Here is a 21725-nt window from a genome sequence, read left to right as displayed (position 1 = left end):
GAAAAATATTAAAATTAACCTATTTAATAAAACTTTAATATTTTAAAGTATGTTATATTTTGAGATAATAATTTTTTTAAAAAAATGTGTTATAATTTAAAATGGAGGGAGTAACTTAAAATTGTCCACGGTCTGAATGAATTCTGGTGTAACATTTCAAGCAAGAATACAATGAATTGACTACATATTATAGTCTATTCAAAAGAAAAATTTCATATAGGGTCAAAACTCACAAGTAAAAACAAAAAATAGCTAGAACGCTTTCAAAAAATGAAACCTTTAGAATTTTTATGAGTATTTAAAGTACCCGAGTCAAATAGCATTGGCGGATTATTCGCATGTTAAATTCTTGACGTATTCCTTCTTCCTCTTGGTAATAGTAGGAAACAATCGTTCGAACGATACTAACCAGACAACGTGAAAGGACGAGGATCGTCGTTGCTATTCTAGGCTTGCGTCTCTCTGGGTTCTCTATTACCAAACGACTCCTAGTCGTTGCGTCTCTCTGATTTTTATTTTCTCTCTGCTTCTTCTGGAGCTCTGTACCCCAGAGGGTCGCCTTCGGTTGTTCAATTCCATTATTGTAATGACCCCAGAGAGTCTTAGAATCTTTATCTGATACACATTCATATTTTTGCCTGTAAAGAAGAAGAAAGGGACAGCTTTTATTACCTAACGTTCCGTTTTCTTCGCTTTTCCCCCTCTTGAGTTGGTGGGTTTGTGAGAGATTGAGAGGAATTGGTGGCTTTGGAGTTAAGAGTGTGAAGATGGGAAGGATTTCAAGGATTGCGAGTTTTGCAATTCCTTCTATGAAGGAGAAGCAACAGCCTGTCATTACGTGCACGACCTTCAACATTCTCGCTCCCATATACAAGCGCCTCGACCAAGAGGTTCTTCTTCTTCTTTGCCTGCATTGATGATTGATTTCCTCAAGTAGTTTATTTCAATCTTAACTTCTTATTCACTTTTTTCTTATTTGCAGGACGCGAGTTGTCGCGAAAGCGACTACAGACCGTTTTGGTTGGACAGGAATGACAGAATATTGGACTGGCTGTTGCAGGAGAGGTCTTCCATTATCTGTCTTCAGGTTTGAATGACTATGATCATTACAATCTCTTTCTCCTACACTTTCGTTTGTGCGCTTTTTTTCCCATTGGAATTGATAGGAGTGATCCACAATATTCCTAATGGAGCTAGTGGTTTGATGTTAATGTGTTTTTCTTATGAAATTTTTTGAGACGTTGTAAACAGTTTGATGGCAACATATATTTGAATTCGCGCAGGAATTTTGGGTTGGAAACCCAGAGCTTGTTAATTTGTACGAGAAGAGACTCGGTGATGCTGGTTATATTAATTTCAACCTTGGACGGACTAACAACCGTGGGGATGGTATGTATTTATTCCCTTAATTTGAAATTCTACCCCTTTAAATTCTCAGTTTTGTCAATATTTCAAACTAATAATCTAGGATAAACACCTCAACCACTATTTACCGAACTTAATTGGGTTCTGCATTTGATATTACCATTGCTTTTAAAACTTACGTCAAGATTTCATCTTTCCTTTTCCATCTGCTTTGGGATGGACATGATGTCACGAGCAAAGTTTGGAAACTGTAGATGAACGAAATAAACCTATTTAAATTTATTGAGATAAATTTTGTTCACCTTCTCTTGAAGGAATAAAAGACGGTCAAGAGCATGTTCTACTTTTGTCATGCTAGATGAAAATCTCTTAGATAGCTAAGTGAGAGTCATATGATATTCATAGTTATTTGCCACATGCGTGGCATTTTTTCTTCCCAAAATGTATGAACTTTTCTTAAATTATTAAAATTGCCTTATGGTGTTTCTGTTGGAGTCTGTAGGTCTTCTGATAGCGGTGCAAAAGGAACACTTTAAGATTCTCAATTACAAAGAATTGCACTTCAATGATTGTGGTGATCGTGTAGCTCAGGTGTTGCATGTTGAATTAGCTTCTCCATTATCACAATCTCGAAATAATGATACTGGGCAGGAAATGATCATTGTCAACACCCACTTGCTATTTCCTCATGACTCAAGTCTGTCCATAGTACGACTGCATCAGGTAATATGTCAGCATATTATGCTGACTTCGATGCAGGCATGGTAACTCTTTTGGACATATAATAATTCTCACTTTCTTTACAGGCCTACAAGATACTTCAATACGTAGACTCCTATCAGAAAGAGTATCAACTGAAGCCTCTTCCAATCATGCTATGCGGGTAAACTTAAATGGACTTCCTTATGAGAGACTCATTTGCCTTTCTTAACTTACTTCATCCTTTAACTTTTGAATCGTGTCAATGATTTTTTTTCTTTTTCTTTTTTTTGCAACATTTTATTTCTCAGTGACTGGAATGGTAGCAAACGTGGGCATGTTTACAGGTTCCTGAGGTCCCATGGGTTTGTATCATCATATGATATTGCTCATCAATACACAGATGCAGATGCACACAAGGTGATATATTCAACACTGTTCAGAGATTTTATATTTGTGCTGAACCATATTCTCATCACTTAATCCCTTTTTTGAACATTGTATGAATGCAGTGGGTTAGTCACCGAAATCACCGAGGAGATATTTGTGCTGTTGATTTTATATGGCTTCTAAATCCTGACAAATATCGGAAACTACTAAAAGCGACTTGGAGTGATGCTGTATTTGGCATGTTCAAGGTGATTGCAATATCTCTGGACTTGCCACATAGTCATCCAATTTGCTATTTTTGACCTTCCTGCAAACACCTTTAGCATCTACATATCCTTAGACCAAAGGTGTTTAAGCATATTTTAGATTGTTTTTCTTTTAGCATAGACTAGCACCATATTAGTTATGGATTTCATTTTCTGGTTGTGGAATAGAATTCTTCCACTGACAATGAATTTGTCCATTTCAGTATCTACTGCGGAGAGCTTCTCTGAATGAAAGTGATGCATTTGCCTTTCTAAAGGGTGATAACGAAGATTGTATTACCTTTGCTGGTTTCTACGATGCACTTGAACAGGTATAGTGAAAAGACCAGGACCCTAAATTTTCAGATAGTAAATCTGTGTTCGTCCTTGCTAGTATGACAAGACCTCATTTTGATTAAGGTTTTCTGCTACTTTTATGCAGCTTAATTTAATTGGTCCTCCGTGTGGACTTAGTGTTCAAGAGGCAAAGGACTTGTGGGTCCTAGTGGATGCGGATGGAAATGGCTTGCTGGATTTTAAAGAATTTCAGGTAAAGTAGCTGATAACAAAGTTTAGCTCTCTTTTTGACTCCTGTCTGTCTCTGCTATTTTGATGGCAAAATTAGTTTTTAGATTTGAGCAACCACGAGCAGAGAGCCCAAGGAATAAATGCGTTATAATCTCAATAAAAATAAAGTCATGCAACTATGGCAAATTGCACAAGGCATGTGAACAAATGGAATTAAGTTTAATCATGTTAGGTTAGGCTGCATGACCATGAAGAATGCGATCTGCATGGGCAGCTAATAAACGTCTCTCATCTAATGAAGTAAAACTATTCTGTATTGTCATAGTTATAGACTATATAACAGGCCAGAAATGCACGAACAGTTTAGATTTTCGTCTGAAACACTGTTGGCTAAATCATGTTCATAATTTGTGGGGTTGTAGCAGCAAATCTGGATTCCGTCATGTTTAGATCAGATAGATGAGATAAAGAGTGAGGAGCAAAATGATGAATCAAAGAGCAATCAGGAACAAGCCATTGGTTTCAGCATAAAGAATGCAACACTGTCCCCTCCTGAGGCAGAAAAAGGCATATGGCCTGAAGACTACTATCTATCTGATCATGCAAGACTCACAGTAGCGTTTTCGCCGATAAGACTGCCATGTTCCCGGATGATATATTGACAGAAATGCTTGGAGATGGGGGCACTCAATCCAGGGTTTAACACTTTTGTACATAATAGGACTCGAGATGTGAATGGATGGATGAAGAGGCAACTACACAAGACTCATGAGGAGGCTTCAAGCCAGAAACAGAACAGCACCAGTTAACAGAGTAATCAATTGGAAGTGATGTTATGTTACCAAGCAAACGTGGTTGGTTGGTGGCATTTGAAGTCATTTGATATGTTTTTCCATTCAACAGAGGAGAGGAGAATGATGTGTACAGTGTTGGTTTAGTTTGTAGGGATAAATTGTTTTGTAGCTTGGCCTCTAGTAATTTTTGACTTTAGACTCCGTAAAAATTTTCAAAGTGTACAAAGAAAGGATTAATTTAGTTTCTCTCTCTAACCAAAACAAAAAGAAAGCGCTGAACAGAGGCAATCAAATACTGTTACTAACGCAAAGCAGCCACTATAATAAAGCCCGAGCTTTGTGTCAATCCAATATTCCGTATAAAAGGTCGATTCCCTTGCAAAGCGCAGAAATTATTACTATTTTATTTTCTTTTTCCTTCAGAAAGTGCACGGATTTGGATAGGGAAAAATATATTTATTTTCTGAGCCCAAGTGAACAATTGATGACGCCCCTTGACGTGTTGCCACGTGGAGCTTAATACAAAAAGTTAGTCGCTTTTTTTGGCCTCGCAATCCTACTCCTCTGTGCTCATGTAATATTTTATCAAAAATATATTATGAAAAAACAAATTAAAAATAATTTATTTATTTTAAGACGAGCACAAATAAATAATTTTTCGAGCATCAAAATTCAATATTTAATAAAACCAAAAAGCACAATGTCAAATACATATAAGTAGTAAGTATCGATCCTAATAAAAAAGACCATAGTCGTTTAAGTATAAATTTTGAGTATGTTTGAATGTAAAAAAATGTTTTTAAGAAAGCTGCATCTAAATAATACTTAAATTTAATTCAATCACATAAGTATGTCAAAAAAATAACAAAATAAAAAGTATGTATGTGGGAAACCTTAAAGGCACAAAGGAAAGGGATAACGAAGAGCAGCGTAAAGTGGGAAGCATGATTGCATATACTTTAGTCCTTTTTTTTCTTTATTTCCTTTTCTCACTTCATCTTTCTCTTTTAGCCAACGGCAAGAAAGTTGATTATCAACCTTTAATTTTTTAATTTTGTTTTCCCCTCTACAATTCTTCCTTCGTCATTTCACATTCTGTAGTACGCATCCCACCAAAGGTTATTACAGTGAGAAACACGTCAAAGATTTTCGAGTGTGAGATAATACTAGGGTCAGCCAGTAACCAAGGACGATGGGGAAGGCCACATGTTATACACACACACACACACTCTTAGCTTCTTAGCTAAGACTAGAGAGTTTTATGAGCTATCTCACTCTCAATTTTATGTCCCGGTTTAGTTGTACCCCAAGGAGAAAAATTGATACACACGCGTTAATTTTTTTTCCTATGTTACCATGATATTATTGAAAATTACTTACGAGTGTACTCTGTCTGGGTAAATGCTTTTGAATTACTTCAAAAATCAATGCATTTGGTCACTCTTGAGACCTGCTAAACTCTTTCCAGTAATGGTATGGTATGAATATGAATGGGAAATGACAGGAAAATCTCTTAAAATGTATAAGTAACAGTGAGGTCCCATGAAATCTAATAATTCTTCTCAAATTTTTTGAAATTTTTTCGACATTAATATCTATTTGTCAAATGATTATAATGCTTTCAAGTGTTGTTATTTTAGTTTGAGTAATAATTTTTTTTCTTTTGTATATGATTATGATAATAAATGACAAATTTTGCACTACAAATTTTTTAATGACACTGAATTTTTAGTATTGTAAATAACAATGACTATTTTTATTTTTTTAGTTAATAACTATTTAAATTTAAGCAATAATTATTTTTCTTCTTTTAATCAAACTTTGTAAATTGGTTATCTTCTCTTTTATTTATAATAAAATCGTCAAGAATGTTAAAAATAGTAATAATATACGCCTAGGAGCTTGACTTCTTGAGGTATGCGCGAGTGCTTTGGACTTCCAATCATCCCACCCGTTGAGTTTCAAGCATTTAATGTGCCCATGACATGTTAATCAGACAAGTTGATTTATTTATTTATTTATTTTAATATTCTCTTCGATTTTACTTTGTAAGTAAGCTTTCAGTAATATTGACGGGGAGAATTTTATCAAATGTCTACCAAAGTGACTTATCACCATTATCAATATTGTCAATATCAATATCATCATCAATATTAATATATATATATATATATTATATATGTATGTATGTATAAATCAATTAAAGTCATTAGATTTATACATACATACATACATAAATTTTGTAGCTTCAATTTGATTGATAAAAAAAAAGAAATCAACTCTCATTAATTAATAAATTTTAAACTAATATTAATATAAAAATTTCTCTTAATTCATTAATGATATTTAATTTATTTTTTATTTTTCATATATTTTAGTCTACTTTTATAAGAGCATTTAATGAGAATTAATTTATTTTTTTATTTTTTACATATTTTAATTTACTTTTACGAGAACATTGACTCAAGAGTAGTTTCATTTTCAAAAAAAAAAAATTGACTCTCATTAGTTGATAGATTTTAAGTTAACATTAATATGAAAATTTCTGTTGATTCATTAATGAGATTTAATTTATTTTTAAATTTTTATTTATTTTTAATTTACTTTCATGGGAACATTGATTCCAAAACAATCCCATTTTTAAATTTTTCTAATCGTTAGCATTAACTCCATCCAAATATTCTTTTTCATTCATTATACTTTCTTATGCCTTTTCAATTTTCCTAATCAATAAGATTTAATTTATTTTTCTATTTTTTTATGTATTTTTAGTTTACTTTTATAGGAGCATTGATTCAAAAGAAATTTCTATTTTTAAATTTTCTTAATTGTTAACATTAACTCTGTCCAACTATCATTTTGTATTCACTGTACCTTTTCATGCTTTTTTAATGTTTCTAATTAATAAGATTTAATTTATTTTCTTATTTTTTATGTATTTTCTTGATTCATTATAATCAATATCAATTAACTCTTTTCAACTATCATCCATAAACATTATCTGTAAAAAAAAAAAGTTTAAGTTTGATTTACAACATTAATCTTTATCTCGTGATCTTGGCCCTTCAAACTATGAATGTTTCACCATACATTTTGTGCTGACAAGATAACACAATGACTATTTAAATACCTTGAACAAGCAAATCCTGAGTGGTAGAGGTATCTCTTTGGTAGCTTTTTGTCCTTAAGTACTCTAAAAAAAAGAATAGGAACTAGAAAATGCAAAAGAATATAATGCAATTTTTTTTTTAAAAAAAAGAGGAATCCCTTTGGATTCTTTGTTATATCCATATTTTTGAAAATATAGTTTATGTCATAATTCATATACTAGTGTTTAATTTTTTTATGCAATAAAAAATGAGAGGTTATTGGGAATTCTAAAGAAGTATTTTTTTTTTTTTTTGCCAATACTCTCTAAACACTCTAAGAATAAGTATTTTCTAAATAGATTTTTTACTATAGGCTCAAGAAATAAAATCAAGATGTGTACTAATAAAATATCAAAGAATGAAAATGATTGAATAGATAAAAAAATTTAACCACTTTAGATGTATCGATATTAATGATGTCGATGACATTTATTTCAAATTTATTAATTTTAACTTATACAATGCATGAAAAACTGCCTAGTTTATAAGAAAAAAACAAGTTCAAAAAATTTAAAATGTAACTACAAAATATTAAGGGCCTATTTGGGTACACTACATTTGATATTTAAAAGCACATTCTGACATCTAAAATGTTGAAAGCTTTTTAGATACTATATAGGTAGAAAAATATGATTTTTGAAAGTACTTTTTAAGATGGTTTGGACATGGATTAGGCAAAATAACTTGAAGAAGGATTTAAAAAGTAAAATATTATTTGATCACACTATCCATTTAATATATTATTTTTTTATTTAAAAATTATTGTTACTTTATTAACACTACAGTAATCATTTAAATAACAATCAATGTTTGTCCAGTTGGTCAAACTTTTTCTAATAAAAAATTATCATATATATTTTTTGAATTATGTTAATTTTCAGTATTAGTGTATGTTAAATTATTTATTATATAATTTTTTTACTATATCAAACTTTATATTTTATATTTTTATTATTTAAAATATAAAATTTTATGTTATTTAAAATTTTTATCACATTTTTAAAATATTTTAAATATGTTACATTTGTATAATAACAATTATAAATAATCATAAATTAATGTCCTATTTGATAATTGTATAATTGAACGTACATCTTATTATCATAATTCAAACAATTTTCAGTTTATGAAATTAATTTTTTTAAAAAATATATCTAAACATAAATTTTATTATAATAATTGACTGTTACTAAATTAATTTTTATCAAATAAATTTTTAATAAATTGACATTTGGTTATCGAAAAACTAAACACACACTAAATCTCAATTGAAATTAAATTGTAAAGCAAATTAACTGCATTATATGATTTTGAACAAATGGACTATTTGTTATCCTCCTTCCTACAGAAGAAACATCTCAATATGATAAAAACAGTAGTATTTCAGTATTTCATACCATCGATTCCACGCTACTATTATATGTCAATTTGACCTCATTTATATATAAAAAATTATATAGCTTTCTTTTGGGTAGCAATTATAATAGATACATATTCACCTAAACTATTATTTAATTGGACTATTTGTATAAAATTACAAAAAAAAAAATCATATAGCCACGATATAATTCAAAACACTTCGCATACCATGCTGGGAAAGGCTAGAAAGAATTGAACCGATAAAAAAGAAGAAGAAGAAGAAGAAGAAGAAGAAGAAGAAGAAGAAGAAGAAGAAAAGAAATGAAATGAGATTATAAAGTATGGCGGGCAGAATTTTAATTAGAGGAAAACAGAGCACGTGCTGTGGCCTAAAAAACAGAGAAGGTCCCTTTCGCTTTAATTTTTTTCAAGTCATGAAAAAGATCCAGCTTTTTTTTTTTTTTGAGTGAAAATGGATGCATATATATTACTCAAAGCGAAACAGTACCAGGAGAGCTTTAAAGCCAGGAAAAAGTCAAGACAAAAGCAATTAAAGAGGTAATCTTGGAGAATGTATTTAAAGTGTGATTAGTAACCGCTCGGATGTACGAGAGAATAGCATCCACAGTGAAAGATTCATCATTGAAGATTCTACAATTCCTAACTTGCCACAGCTTCCACCACAAAATGCTAATCCCAACCTTCCAGGAGGTATGGAGGCAAGTTTTTTTGAAGGCACTGTGTAATCTAAGAAATAATGTCACTCCTATAAAAATTAGTGTGCAAGTCAGCAGGCAGTACTTTCCTCCAAACATTAGAGGGCATTCTTTGAGAACATAGTTTATGAGCATGTTTGGATTAGATGCAAACCTCTGTTAGAATGGGTTTAACTACAGTTAGGATATAAAATGTTAAAAAAGTTTTGTTTGGATTAACATGATTTTTTAACCTCAGTTGGCATTTGAACGTGCGTTAATACTGAAGCTTACTTATCTGGCTTTTTTCTCCTGAGCGTCGATGTTAATATCTATTGGAAGCATTAAATGCATTTTAAATTTGATGATTTCTCTTTCTTACTTTTTATCTACCAACTGCGCCTTTCCTTTCCTTTGGGCATGGTGCCATGACCTCCAGCTGCTTCAAAGCCCACAGATCTGCTTCTTCCTTCAGAATTCAAGCTATGTTGAAGCACTTTTGGCCGATCTCCAACTCTCCATCTTGATTCCCGCCATTCAATAATCGGTCGGTTTTCAAGTACCTTGCTTTAATAGTTTAATGACGAGAGAGTTCCTCCATAGTCTGCACCACTCTTCGTACTCTTTCTTCGTGACATGCAAGCATAGGTCATCTCATCCTCCTCCACAAACTCCGAGTCTTCTTTATTTGATTCCTCACTCTCCAACTTCGCATTCAACTTTGCGAAGTGGCCTTCCCAGCATTGCATGATGTCATCTTCAATCTGGTTTTGAGACAAGAACCCCGAGAAATTAATGCTAAACAAAGAGTCTCTGTATGAAACACCACCTCTTCGCTAGCGTATCGACTTCGATTCTACACTCTTGCTTGTTTTCTTAGCCATGAACATTAGCCTTCCACCTTGATCACTTCCATCCTTGTAACATCCTGATTTTTATATAATAAAGAAATTGTGGAATTTAGGTTTTGAGGAAAAAAATGATAATAATAGGAATTTATATTATTTGAGGTTATTTAGAAATAATATTATGATTAGGTATTTAATTATGAATTTAAAAATTTAAATTTAAAACCACATAAGCAATATTTAGTTAAGATATAATACATAAATAATTTTTTTTATGTGTGTGTTAAAAAAAAAAGAGAAGGTAGAAGGAACAAAAAAAAGGGGGGGTGGAAGGTTGTTGTTTCTAAGTCCCACATTGGTTAGATGAGGGAAGAGAAGAGGTGCCTTCATGTATAAAAAGGAGGGGGGTGTGCATTAGGAAGCATGAGAGGCTAAGATGCAATTTAGAGAAAATTGCAACTTTGGGCCCAAAGGTTTGAATAATTAAATTCAAACCTATAGTTTTTTTTAATATAATTTTGGGACTCACAATCCCATTTTTATATTATTTTTCTCTCTTCCTCTCACGTTGCTCGGCGTTTTCTCGCAAGGGGGGATTATTTTCTTTTTTCTTCAGGTATGTTCTAACTTTCCTGTTTAGATTAGCATTTAAAAATTTATTTAATTACAAAATTAATTTTATAGTTATTTTCTAAATAATATTAGCTTTCTAGTGATATGATTATTTTGTAGGATAGAGTAAATATTTTGATTAGGATTTTTCTATAGGATAGTTAATCTGATGATATGATGGATTAAAAATATAGGTTAAAATTCTTAGGGATATAGTAAATATTATAGAATATTTTCTTAAGGTTGAAACTCATGTTTAAGAATTTTTGAGTTAAAATCTAGATCTATATGGTTGAATTTATGTGGAATCTGAGATGTAGGGATAAATCTATGATTATTAAATATTTATTTAAGTATGAATAGGTATTTTTGAGGTTATAGAAAGGTGATTTGAGGCTTCAGGATAATTCTAAAATTTTTAATTTATTTTTGGATGAATTTTTAGAATGTAGAAGGATGAAATTGTGATACTAGAAGTGAATTGAGGATAAAAAAAATAGTTCATTAGGGTACGAGAATTTTAGAAAAGAATTTGGGAAGTTAAATGAGGCATAAATCTTAAATTAGTGTTAATATGGACTATAGATTTAAGACTTTCTAACTCTTTAAATTAGAGTTATTTATTTTAATGTAAAATTAATATATAGTATTGTGAAATAATTATGTAGATTATATTGACAAAGATAGTGGTGAAAAAGGAGTTGTGAAGGGGAACTTGTTATTCAAGACACAAGGTAACCATTATTAATGTGTTGTGATGAGTGTGTTTGTGAATGGTTATGTGTTGTTTTGTTGTTTGGAAAAATTATGAATTATTGAAAATAAATACTGTATATACTTGTTTGAAATTATTGCCAAGTGGGTTAAAAATTTATTTTTGTTTATCATGATGAGATATTATTGTTCGGATATATTCCTGTTTGGATATTTGAATGATGCATGACTTGTCAGGGTATTTTAATGTATGGTGTTAATGGGAATTTCTGTTCGGTTAATTATTACCACGTGGTAAGCCCTCATTGGACCCAATGAGTGGCGTGTCGCTTGGTCCAACTCACCTTTGGCCGGGTGATTTGGCGTCCGAGCATGGCGAAAGGAGGATATAAGGTGCAGTCATGCAAATTAAATACTTGTTCGGTTTGTTTGAAAGTATTGTTCGGTTAAATGTTTTGTGTGCCCACTTAGCAATCGCATGATTAGTTACATCCGCATGCATCATTACATATTAATTTTTGGTTACTGGGACTTTTAAGTCTCATTCCCCGTGGTTAATATTTTTACAGGAGCGAGTCCGGCCGAGAAAGCACCAGAGGTGTAACTGTGGTGTATGAGACACCATCTTTTACGTTGCCTCTTATTTTAGATTATACAATGTATCTTGTGCCAACTTAGGACATATCTTCTTTGTGAAGCATGTAAACTCTAATCCTTTTTATTAAAAGTATTTATATGACCAAGAGGATTATGTCTGTCCCTCTTGATTTATGACCTGATTTGAATAACATGCTATGAGGATCATGTCTGTCCCTCATGGTTCTAATTGTTTTTTTAGATATTTTAAGACCTGTGGTATATTGTCTTGGATGTATCATGGTAGAAATTTTTCTACCATGATAATGGTTTTAATAATTTACGAAAAATCGGTCTGTAAATTTGAGGGTGTTACATATTGGTATCAGAGCATATAGTCGGTTGGCAATATACATTGTTATGGTGCTTCTCATTGTATGGCCATGATATAGCTAGGCTAATTTTATTATTTATATCTTGTATCCTTTAGGAGGGGAGAGAAAATGCCTGTTACTCGTGGTAACTCAGGATTCCAACATGAGCACCTGCCACCGCCACTGCCAAATGAGGAGCCTGACTTGGCGGAATTAAGAATGCTTGTAAAAACATTAACAGACAAGGTTCAAGGATACGAACAAGAGTTGACGGAGCTAAAGAGGCAAAAGGTAACTGAAAATGGAGATAGGGCTCATGTTGAGAGTCATGTGGGGGAAGGCAGTTCCTCACATCCTGCCACTCTGAGAGATCATGAGTCTAGAAGGAAAGAAATTAGGCAGGAGGAACAGAGAGCCCCACCGACCATTACTGATGTGTGGGAAACTGTTAGGAAGTTTAACCCTCCTACGTTTGATGGTAACCTTAAACCATCCGTGGTAGAGGAATGGGTGAAGAGACTCGAATCCATCTTTCGAGTAGTCACATGCACCAGCAATCAAAAAGTACAAGTAGCATTAGTGCTCCTAGTGAAAGGAGCAAGAGATTGGTGGGAGACAGCAGGGCCCAGGGATGATTCTACACTCACCTGGGAGGAATTCAAGGAAAAATTATTCAGGCATTACTTTCCATCAGAGTTAAGGTCTGAGAAGGAAGCGGAATTCCATGCCTTTAAGCAAGGGAACCTCGATGAGGACACATTCATTGCTAAGTTTCAGGAGTTATCTAGATACTCCACGTACCTGCAGTATAGGGATGATTCCGAATGGAAGGCTAAGCGCTTATTGGAGAAGGCTAGACCAGAATTGAGGGAACAATTGGCTCATCTAGATATCCGAGATTATGATGAAATGTGCATAAAACTACAAGTAGTAGCTCGCAGTAAGAAGGAGGTTGAGAGAGAGAAGAGGGGTTATTCATATAGTAGACCCCCAACCTACCCTCGACCCACCGGAGGCATTATGAAGAAAAACCATCAGGGTTCGAGTAGCTCATGGAACCAAGGAAGGCAGAAGGGTCCATTTCAAAGGGGCCAAGGACAGAGGAGCTATCATAGTAGTTATTACGGGTCACAGAGGAGCCCAACAGTATCTACCCCTGCCCCGAGTACAGCGAGCTCTCAACAGTGCACTAAATGCGGGCGTCGTCATTTCGGACAGTGCTGGGTCTGTTACATTTGTGGGAAACCCGGTCACATTGCAAAGTTTTGTGGGGACAACCAGGGCTCAAATATGAAGAACCCTTCCCAACATCCTACTGTCTCTGGTCGTGTGTTTGCTCTTACTCAGGACACCATGAACTCCCCAGATGCCATTAGAGGTAACATCAAAATCCTTCATCATGATATTGTTGCACTATTTGATTCGGGTGCTACACACTCTTTTATTTCTGAAACTTGTGTAAAGAACCTTGATTTGCCTGTGTGTATTTTACCTTTTGATATGAATGTGTCTACTCCTGCGGGAGAATCTGTGAGGACCGCTAAGGCATGCCTTAACCTAGTAGTCGAGTTTAAAAATAGGAAAACAACTATGGACTTAATTATCCTACCACTGAGAGGTATGGATGTAATTGTGGGAATGAATTGGATGGCTGCAAATGGTGCTATCCTAGATTGTAGAGAGAGGAGTGTGTCTTTATCTTCTTTGTCGGTGACCCCAGTCGAGACTCAAGATCATGTTTTCTTGTCGGCGGCGCAAGTTGATAGATGTATGAAGAAGGGTTGCCAGGCCTACATGGTTTTCTTCTCTATCCAAGCTGAGATTGATGAAGGCGTGAAGAATATCCCAATTGTCAAAGAATTTGCGGATGTATTTCCAGACGAAGTCTCCGGTTTACCCCCAAAGCGCGAGGTAGAGTTCTCAATTGAATTGGTACCCGGTACAGGGCCAATTTCTAAGGCTCCTTATCGGATGTCCCCTTCAGAGTTAGCGGAACTGAAAAAGCAAATCGAAGAGCTACTTGAGAAGGGTTTCATCAGACCGAGTGTTTCACCTTGGGGATCTCCAGTCCTTTTTGTAAAGAAGAAGGACGGAAGCCTCCGATTGTGCATTGATTATAGACAATTGAACAAAGTAACCATCAAGAACAAATATCCACTTCCGAGAATCGATGATTTGCTGGATCAGCTTGTGGGATCCGCAGTTTTCTCAAAGATTGACTTAAGGTCAGGGTACCACCAATTGAGAGTGAGAGCAGAGGATATACCTAAGACAGCATTTCGGACGAGATATGGGCATTATGAATTCATGGTGATGCCGTTTGGACTTACGAATGCTCCTGCGGTATTCATGGATTACATGAATAGGATCTTTCGACCCTATTTAGATAAGTTTGTAGTAGTGTTTATTGATGACATTCTTATTTATTCAAAGGATGAGGAGGCTCATGGTGAACATTTAAGAATCGTCTTGCAAGTTTTGAGGGAACATAAGCTTTATGCCAAATTAAGCAAGTGTGAATTTTGGCTCCAAGAAGTAAAGTTTTTGGGCCATGTTGTGTCCAGAGATGGAGTTGCGGTGGATCCTAGCAAGATTGATGCAGTGATGAAGTGGGAACAGCCAAAATCTGTTACAGAGATACGAAGCTTTTTAGGTTTAGCAGGTTATTATCGTCGCTTTATTAAGGGATTTTCGCAAATTGCGATGCCCTTAACTAAGCTAACTAAGAAGGATGCCCCATTTATTTGGACTGACAAATGTGAAGCTGCTTTCCAAGAATTGAAAAAGAGGTTAACCACTACTCCAGTATTGACTATTCCTGACCCTGTGGTGCCGTACACTCTGTACACTGATGCTTCTTTAAAGGGTTTAGGATGTGTTTTGATGCAAAATGACCGAGTGGTTGCCTATTCCTCCAGACAGTTGAGACCACACGAGGAAAATTACCCTACTCATGATTTGGAGTTAGCTGCAGTTGTGTTTGCTCTGAAGATATGGAGACACTACTTGTATGGATCTAAGTTTCAAATCTTCAGTGACCATAAGAGCCTGAAGTATTTATTTGATCAAAAAGAGCTTAATATGAGGCAGCGACGATGGATGGAATTTCTAAAGGATTATGACTTTGAATTACATTACCATCCGGGTAAGGCTAACGTGGTAGCTGATGCCTTAAGTAGAAAGACTATTCATGCTGCACATTTGATGGTTCATGAATATCATTTATGGAACAGTTTTCATGATGTTCCAGTAGATGTGATTGAACATCAAATGGCCGCACTCCAGGTAGCAGACTTTGAGAGCAAATTCTGGGAAGATCTCAGAGTCTCACAGCAAAGTGATGACTACTTAAGGAATATAAGGAAGGAGATAGTGGTAGGTAAGGCCCCAAATTTTACCATCTCTGAGGACACAGTGATGAAGTATAAAGGTAGAGTTTGTGTACCTAATGATCCAAGATTGAGGAATATCCTTTTAGAAGAAGCTCATAGGAGCAAATATACAATTCATCCCGGTATAACTAAAATGTACCATGATTTGAAGCGAGGTTGGTGGTGGCCAGGAATGAAGAAAGATGTAACTGAATTTGTTTCTAGATGTTTAACGTGTCAGAAGATAAAGATAGAACATCAGAAGCCAGCTGGAACACTGCAACCGTTAGATATTCCAAAGTGGAAATGGGATGATATTTCTATGGATTTCATCACTGGACTGCCAAGAACACCCTCGAGTAAGGATGCTATTTGGGTGATAGTAGACCGACTCACCAAATCAGCTCACTTTTTGGCGATCAAGTTTACCTCTACATTAGAGAAATTTGCTGAGATATACATTAAGGAGATAGTTAGACTTCATGGTATACCCTCTAGAATTGTGTCAGATCGTGACCCAAGGTTCACTTCAAACTTTTGGGGTGCGCTACAGAAGGCTATGGGTACCAGACTGAGTTTTAGCACCGCATACCACCCCCAAACAGATGGACAAACAGAGAGGACGATCCAGACTTTGGAGGACATGTTGAGAGCTTGTGCCATTGAACTACCAGGTAGTTGGGATAATCATTTGCCATTAGCTGAATTTGCTTATAATAACAGCTATCATTCTAGTATTGGGATGGCGCCTTATGAGGCCTTGTATGGAAGGAAGTGTAGATCGCCTTTATGTTGGACAGAATTAAGTGAGAGGAGTATCATTGGTCCAGAAATTGTAGAGCAGACCACCCAGAAGATTGCAATGATTAAGCAAAAATTGCTAACCGCTCAGAGCCGACAGAAGAGCTATGCTGATAAGAGGAGACGGCCGTTAGAGTTTGAAGTAGGAGATCATGTATTTTTGAAGGTTTCTCCAGTGACAGGCATTGGTAGATCCATTAAGGCAAAGAAATTGACACCTAGATTTATGGGCCCGTATGAGATCTTGGAGCGAATTGGATCTACTGCATATAGAGTTGCATTACCTCCACAGATTGCAGGTATCCATAATGTGTTCCACGTATCACAGTTGAAGAAGTACAACCCGGATCCCTCCCATGTTATTGAACCTGAAGAAGTAGAATTGAGGGAGAATTTGACCTTTAGATCCGAACCGGAGCGAATTGAGGACTTTAAGGACAAACAACTACGCAATAAGACCATCCGACTCGTGAAGGTGATTTGGAAGGGTGGAGCCCTAGGTGATGCTACTTGGGAGACCGAGGAGAGTATGAGGCGAGATTATCCACATTTATTTGCTTAGGTACATAGTTTCTAAGCTTATCTATTAAATTTTGAGGACAAAATTTCTAAAAGGAGGGGAGAATTGTAACATCCTGATTTTTATATAATAAAGAAATTGTGGAATTTAGGTTTTGAGGAAAAAAATGATAATAATAGGAATTTATATTATTTGAGGTTATTTAGAAATAATATTATGATTAGGTATTTAATTATGAATTTAAAAATTTAAATTTAAAACCACATAAGCAATATTTAGTTAAGATATAATACATAAATAATTTTTTTTATGTGTGTGTTAAAAAAAAAGAGAGAAGGTAGAAGGAACAAAAAAAAAGGGGGGGTGGAAGGTTGTTGTTTCTAAGTCCCACATTGGTTAGATGAGGGAAGAGAAGAGGTGCCTTCATGTATAAAAAGGAGGGGGGTGTGCATTAGGAAGCATGAGAGGCTAAGATGCAATTTAGAGAAAATTGCAACTTTGGGCCCAAAGGTTTGAATAATTAAATTCAAACCTATAGTTTTTTTTAATATAATTTTGGGACTCACAATCCCATTTTTATATTATTTTTCTCTCTTCCTCTCACGTTGCTCGGCGTTTTCTCGCAAGGGGGGATTATTTTCTTTTTTCTTCAGGTATGTTCTAACTTTCCTGTTTAGATTAGCATTTAAAAATTTATTTAATTACAAAATTAATTTTATAGTTATTTTCTAAATAATATTAGCTTTCTAGTGATATGATTATTTTGTAGGATAGAGTAAATATTTTGATTAGGATTTTTCTATAGGATAGTTAATCTGATGATATGATGGATTAAAAATATAGGTTAAAATTCTTAGGGATATATAAATATTATAGAATATTTTCTTAAGGTTGAAACTCATGTTTAAGAATTTTTGAGTTAAAATCTAGATCTATATGGTTGAATTTATGTGGAATCTGAGATGTAGGGATAAACCTATGATTATTAAATATTTATTTAAGTATGAATAGGTATTTTTGAGGTTATAGAAAGGTGATTTGAGGCTTCAGGATAATTCTAAAATTTTTAATTTATTTTTGGATGAATTTTTAGAATGTAGAAGGATGAAATTGTGATACTAGAAGTGAATTGAGGATAAAAAAAATAGTTCATTAGGGTACGAGAATTTTAGAAAAGAATTTGGGAAGTTAAATGAGGCATAAATCTTAAATTAGTGTTAATATGGACTATAGATTTAAGACTTTCTAACTCTTTAAATTAGAGTTATTTATTTTAATGTAAAATTAATATATAGTATTGTGAAATAATTATGTAGATTATATTGACAAAGATAGTGGTGAAAAAGGAGTTGTGAAGGGGAACTTGTTATTCAAGACACAAGGTAACCATTATTAATGTGTTGTGATGAGTGTGTTTGTGAATGGTTATGTGTTGTTTTGTTGTTTGGAAAAATTATGAATTATTGAAAATAAATACTGTATATACTTGTTTGAAATTATTGCCAAGTGGGTTAAAAATTTATTTTGTTTATCATGATGAGATATTATTGTTCGGATATATTCCTGTTTGGATATTTGAATGATGCATGACTTGTCAGGGTATTTTAATGTATGGTGTTAATGGGAATTTCTGTTCGGTTAATTATTACCACGTGGTAAGCCCTCATTGGACCCAATGAGTGGCGTGTCGCTTGGTCCAACTCACCTTTGGCCGGGTGATTTGGCGTCCGAGCATGGCGAAAGGAGGATATAAGGTGCAGTCATGCAAATTAAATACTTGTTCGGTTTGTTTGAAAGTATTGTTCGGTTAAATGTTTTGTGTGCCCACTTAGCAATCGCATGATTAGTTACATCCGCATGCATCATTACATATTAATTTTTGGTTACTGGGACTTTTAAGTCTCATTCCCCGTGGTTAATATTTTTACAGGAGCGAGTCCGGCCGAGAAAGCACCAGAGGTGTAACTGTGGTGTATGAGACACCATCTTTTACGTTGCCTCTTATTTTAGATTATACAATGTATCTTGTGCCAACTTAGGACATATCTTCTTTGTGAAGCATGTAAACTCTAATCCTTTTTATTAAAAGTATTTATATGACCAAGAGGATTATGTCTGTCCCTCTTGATTTATGATCTGATTTGAATAACATGCTATGAGGATCATGTCTGTCCCTCATGGTTCTAATTTTTTTTTAGATATTTTAAGACCTGTGGTATATTGTCTTGGATGTATCGTGGTAGAAATTTTTCTACCATGATAATGGTTTTAATAATTTACGAAAAATCGGTCTGTAAATTTGAGGGTGTTACATATAGCCCAATGGTACCAGACTTCGCCTCAACTTCATTAAGGTGGTAGAGGTTGGAGGTTCGAGTCTGGGGAGGTTCCAAAAGACCCTGGAGAGGCAGTGGTGAGGAATAACCACAGTACCACCTGTGGGAAAGTCGGCTTTGGTCCAGTGATGGGCCAGAGTCCAGTACCGAGTCGAGGCCCAAGGGGTGGCTCCGTACTGTTACATAAAAGGCGCCTTTTATGTAACAGTACGGAGCCACCCCTTGGGCCTCGACTCGGTACTGGACTCTGGCCCATCACTGGACCAAAGCCGACTTTCCCACAGGTGGTACTGTGGTTATTCCTCACCACTGCCTCTCCAGGGTCTTTTGGAACCTCCCCAGACTCGAACCTCCAACCTCTACCACCTTAATGAAGTTGAGGCGAAGTCTGGTACCATTGAGTCAAGTGACCCAATGGTACCAGACTTCGCCTCAACTTCATTAAGGTGGTAGAGGTTGGAGGTTCGAGTCTGGGGAGGTTCCAAAAGACCCTGGAGAGGCAGTGGTGAGGAATAACCACAGTACCACCTGTGGGAAAGTCGGCTTTGGTCCAGTGATGGGCCAGAGTCCAGTACCGAGTCGAGGCCCAAGGGGTGGCTCCGTACTGTTACAATCCTCATCCAGAGTTGTTGCACTACCCCCACATTCACCATAAGCATCATCGTTCCCCCCTCTCTCTATTACATCGCTTGTTCTCTCTCCCCTTCATCTCTAAGTAAATGCCACTCTGCATCCCAGTTCTATCTGAACCCTAAAAACCCCAAGCTTCACACTCACTCTCACAGCTTGACCTTGACTCAGCAAACGGCCTCATCCTCTTTTGCCTCTCGCCTCTTGGTCTCTCATTTTTTACCGGATCTCATCTCGCTGTTGTGGTGCTGTGGGTGCTCGCTCGTGATTCTCTAACTCAAATGGTGTTTGTGTACACGTGTATACAGTGTTTGTAACTCAAATGGAAAATAATCGCTTGATCGTGAATTGCCATAGATAACTTCTTTATTTAAAGATGGCACATGTGTATTGATAATGTAGTTTGATAAGTTCAATTACCAAGATTTGCCCATTGTTGTTAATAAATTTGAGTATGGATATGATTGAAGTGTTGATGTGTGATGATGTGCTGATGTGGTACCAGTTCCTTGCTTCAATCTTGTATTTTAATTTTTATGATAAGTTGTTGAAGTTCTGGAAAAGATAAAGTATTCAAAAATTGATTCTCTAAAAACCTTGCTAGAAGGGAGATCACTAATGATTGGCCAATTTCCTAATATTACACTGTGATACCCTTGGTTGTGAATTATTTATATGAATTGAGTGATTTGGGGAAATAATTAACTCATAAACCCTCTCGAGTTAAAGGAAAAAATTAATGTTTGTTTAAAATATTTTACTTATTAATTGTAATTTTAAGTTTAATATTTTTACTTATTAGTTAGTCAAAAAAATATAAACATGCTCATTTAAGATTTAATATTTAAGATAAAAAATTCATGCTTATTTTTGCCATTAAACATCTCAATTGGCTTTTGAATTAAACCATCCAAACAAATTTTAGTTTATCTGACTGACTTTTAAAAAAAATGGTATCCAAATATAAGTCACGTTATATCAACTGACTTTTCTTCTAACCTTAATTTGCTAATCTCAATTGAATCCTAACCTCAATTATAAATTTTTTAATTCAAACACACACTATATCTTCAACAGGTGCGTTGCAAAGAGAGCATTGTGTATCTTGCATCGTCATCCTTTTAGATCGTTCGGAGTTAGCAAGTAACTTGCTCTTCTACATGAGCCAGAGGAAAGTTCTAATCCTTTGGGCCACAGGAAGCTACCATGCTGCATATCCCTTGTGCATCATTCCTAAAATACCAGACATTGTGGCATTATCATGTCCCAAAACAAAATATTCTACCATGTAAATTAAATAACTCAAAAATAATACTTCCATATTTTCCATTCACGCCGTCTAGAATCTAGAGAGTAACAATTTTTTTAAACGCATTCACATCAATTCGAACATTTTACCTTCCACTCCGACCATGCAGGGCCACACGAGCAGAAAGTTTAACCTGCGACTCTAGGAGAGTGAGCATGTAAGGGTATGGGTAAAAAGACAGTCACTCAGGTTTCCTTGCTGACTACGTCAATGAGAGGGCCCACTTAAGCCAGGCGTCTTTATATTATTGGTCGTTCTCTCTGGGCGCTTTTTCAGTTTGTCGTCTTGTTGTCACAGTGCTTCTTAGTCCCACTTGGCTGCCAACCCAATCCTGCGAGTGTTACTACCAAACTCGTTTCGCATTGGACTGGCATTGCCTGTGAATCTAGTGGCTCGGCGAGGTTAATATG

At 35.0% G+C, this 21725-nt stretch overlaps 1 protein-coding gene and 1 long non-coding RNA gene across 3 annotated transcripts; both read left to right on the top strand.

Moving 5' to 3' along the window:
- Positions 1-403: 403 nt before the first annotated feature.
- Positions 404-4346, top strand: LOC129304018 (uncharacterized calcium-binding protein At1g02270-like). Of its 2 annotated transcripts, none has more exons than XM_054943638.1 (10): positions 404-890; positions 983-1087; positions 1284-1389; positions 1868-2088; positions 2172-2248; positions 2376-2484; positions 2577-2702; positions 2924-3031; positions 3142-3249; positions 3650-4346. In XM_054943638.1, exons 1-10 carry the CDS (start codon positions 768-770, stop codon positions 3887-3889), a joined length of 1323 nt encoding a protein of 440 aa, XP_054799613.1. In that variant the 5' UTR covers positions 404-767; the 3' UTR covers positions 3890-4346. The 2 variants fall into 2 exon arrangements, with proteins under 2 accessions (XP_054799613.1, XP_054799614.1); XM_054943639.1 differs by having other exon boundaries at positions 405-890; positions 3653-4346.
- Positions 4347-17485: 13139 nt separating this feature from the next.
- On the top strand, positions 17486-19178 carry LOC129301657 (uncharacterized). Its single transcript, XR_008591066.1, has 3 exons — positions 17486-17693; positions 18357-18422; positions 18971-19178. It is a non-coding gene; the product is annotated as an uncharacterized LOC129301657 (long non-coding RNA).
- Positions 19179-21725: the final 2547 nt, after the last annotated feature.

The sequence above is a fragment of the Prosopis cineraria genome, unplaced genomic scaffold, assembly GCF_029017545.1.
Source record: "Prosopis cineraria cultivar Desert tree isolate PC_DT_omini unplaced genomic scaffold, ASM2901754v1 PC2, whole genome shotgun sequence".
Taxonomy (NCBI): Eukaryota; Viridiplantae; Streptophyta; class Magnoliopsida; order Fabales; family Fabaceae; genus Prosopis; species Prosopis cineraria.
This window is presented reverse-complemented; position numbering and strand designations above follow the sequence as displayed.